Source organism: Rosa rugosa, chromosome 5 (genome assembly GCF_958449725.1).
Source record: "Rosa rugosa chromosome 5, drRosRugo1.1, whole genome shotgun sequence".
NCBI lineage: Eukaryota > Viridiplantae > Streptophyta > Magnoliopsida > Rosales > Rosaceae > Rosa > Rosa rugosa.
Genome location: NC_084824.1, coordinates 6692322 through 6694121, shown reverse-complemented (window position 1 = coordinate 6694121; position 1800 = coordinate 6692322). Strand labels below are relative to the sequence as shown.

General features: G+C 38.7%; 1 protein-coding gene across 1 annotated transcript; it reads right to left on the bottom strand.

The window, feature by feature from the left end:
* Positions 1 to 573: 573 nt before the first annotated feature.
* Positions 574 to 1101, bottom strand: LOC133711122 (uncharacterized). Its single transcript, XM_062137287.1, has one exon. The coding sequence runs from the start codon at positions 1099 to 1101 to the stop codon at positions 574 to 576; it is 528 nt and encodes a 175-aa protein (XP_061993271.1).
* Between the last annotated feature and the right edge of the window lie 699 nt (positions 1102 to 1800).

Here is a 1800-nt window from a genome sequence, read left to right as displayed (position 1 = left end):
GAGCGTCTCGAATTTCTCTCTCCTCTCCTAGATTTGGCAAGCGTAGTAGCGAAAACCATTTTGGCGAACGAAATAGCGAGTCTGCTGGAGACCTGATTTTGCTATTTTCCGCTTCTCACGCTCGCTAAAATAGCGTAGAATCAATTTTGGTGAGGCTGGTAAAGTTGCTCTTATGGTAAGAAAATGCCTGCTCACCTAAGGAAAAGTTTTTAAGGGACTGTGAGGGACAAGTGAATCTGACCGCTGAAAATAAATGCACAGTTTTAAATTGTTATAATTTCTGCTTTTATATTTAATACATGTGGTTGAGACGCATTTGTCCCTCACAGTCCCTTAAAACTGTCCCTTATGTGAGCAAGCCTGATGGTAAGAATAATGAGAAAGGAATTAAGGGTCTTTCAATTTAGATTATTATTGACATTTTTTTTTGCCTATTTAGTCAACATAATCTAAATAATGGTAAGAATTGGTGACTTTAAGGTTATAGAAGTTAGAAAGGTTTGAGGTTATTATAACAACTTAATACTTTTTTTTAGTAGAATGATGTCAACCCTTTATTGAAAATTGAAAGAATTACACAAAATTAGAATTAGATGCTATAGCAGCTTGTAAAAAAGTAAGTGCAGAAAAGAAAAAAGTCTCTTGCTGTAGAGACTTGGCATGATCAGCAAGAAGGTGAGCAACCAAATTAGCACCCCTCCTCGTATGATTAATCCTGACGTTTGGAAACAAATCCATCATCTCCCCAATATCATCATATAATCTTCCCAACACAGAAGTATTCGAAGTAGTTTGAGCAGAAACTTGCCTTTGCACCAACAAAGAGTCTGTCTCAAGGAGCACCGGCATCATGTTGTGATGTAAGACAAATTTCACCGCAGCATGGCATGCCAATGCTTCTGCATGTTCAGCAGATAGCAGATTCTGAAGTGGAGTAGCTCCTCCCGCTAACATGGTACCAACAAAGTCACGAATAACAAAACCTAAACCACCATTTCGTGTTGCAGCATAGTAAGAACCATCTATATTAACTTTGAGCATTCCAAGAGGAGACCTATTTATCCACTCTAGATCTCTGACCAGCACCCCCAACCTTCCCATTATAAAACCTAAATTCTACTAACCTTGAAGTAGCACATAGAGCAACATCATCGGCATTAGAATGTTTTTGTTCCCATGCCATACTCTGTTGTTTCTCTCTTTCCACACACTCCACAACAAGTACATAAGCTCCTCAAAATCTTGTTTCTGTAAATGTTTAGCACAGAAAGACAACCATCCTACTACATCCAAGCCATCAGTTTGCACATCCGAGGCGACCACATGCACCCTTCTATTAGATTGCAACACATGCTTTGTAAATGAACATTGACTACACAAATGAAGCATAGACTCTACTTCAACATCACACAATACACAAACTTGATTGTCCAAAACCACATGTTTAGAGGCAAGACGTTCCTTCGAAAGTAGAATATTATTGCATATACACCAAATAAAAACCTTAGCAGTACTAGGCACCACTCCCTTCCAAACTTTCTTCTAGAAATCACTTGAAACATCAACAGTACTAGGCTTTCTAGAAGAAGAATTCACAAAAGAGTGACGATAAGCAGTTTTAACAGAAAAACTCCCATCACCTTCCATCCTCCACACACACCTATCAAACACCTCTCTAGTGCTTAAAGGTATGCTTAGAATAACCTCCGCCTCCGTAATAGAGAATAATTCTCTAACTCTCTATCTTCATTCCAAGTAGAGCGATCAAGAAGTAATGCACTGACCTGAAGAGAGGTGTTT

Coding starts and splice junctions, on each gene's coding strand:
- LOC133711122 (XM_062137287.1), bottom strand. CDS start 1,101: ATGGGAAGGTTGGGGGTGCTGGTCAGAGATCTAGAGTGGATAAATAGG.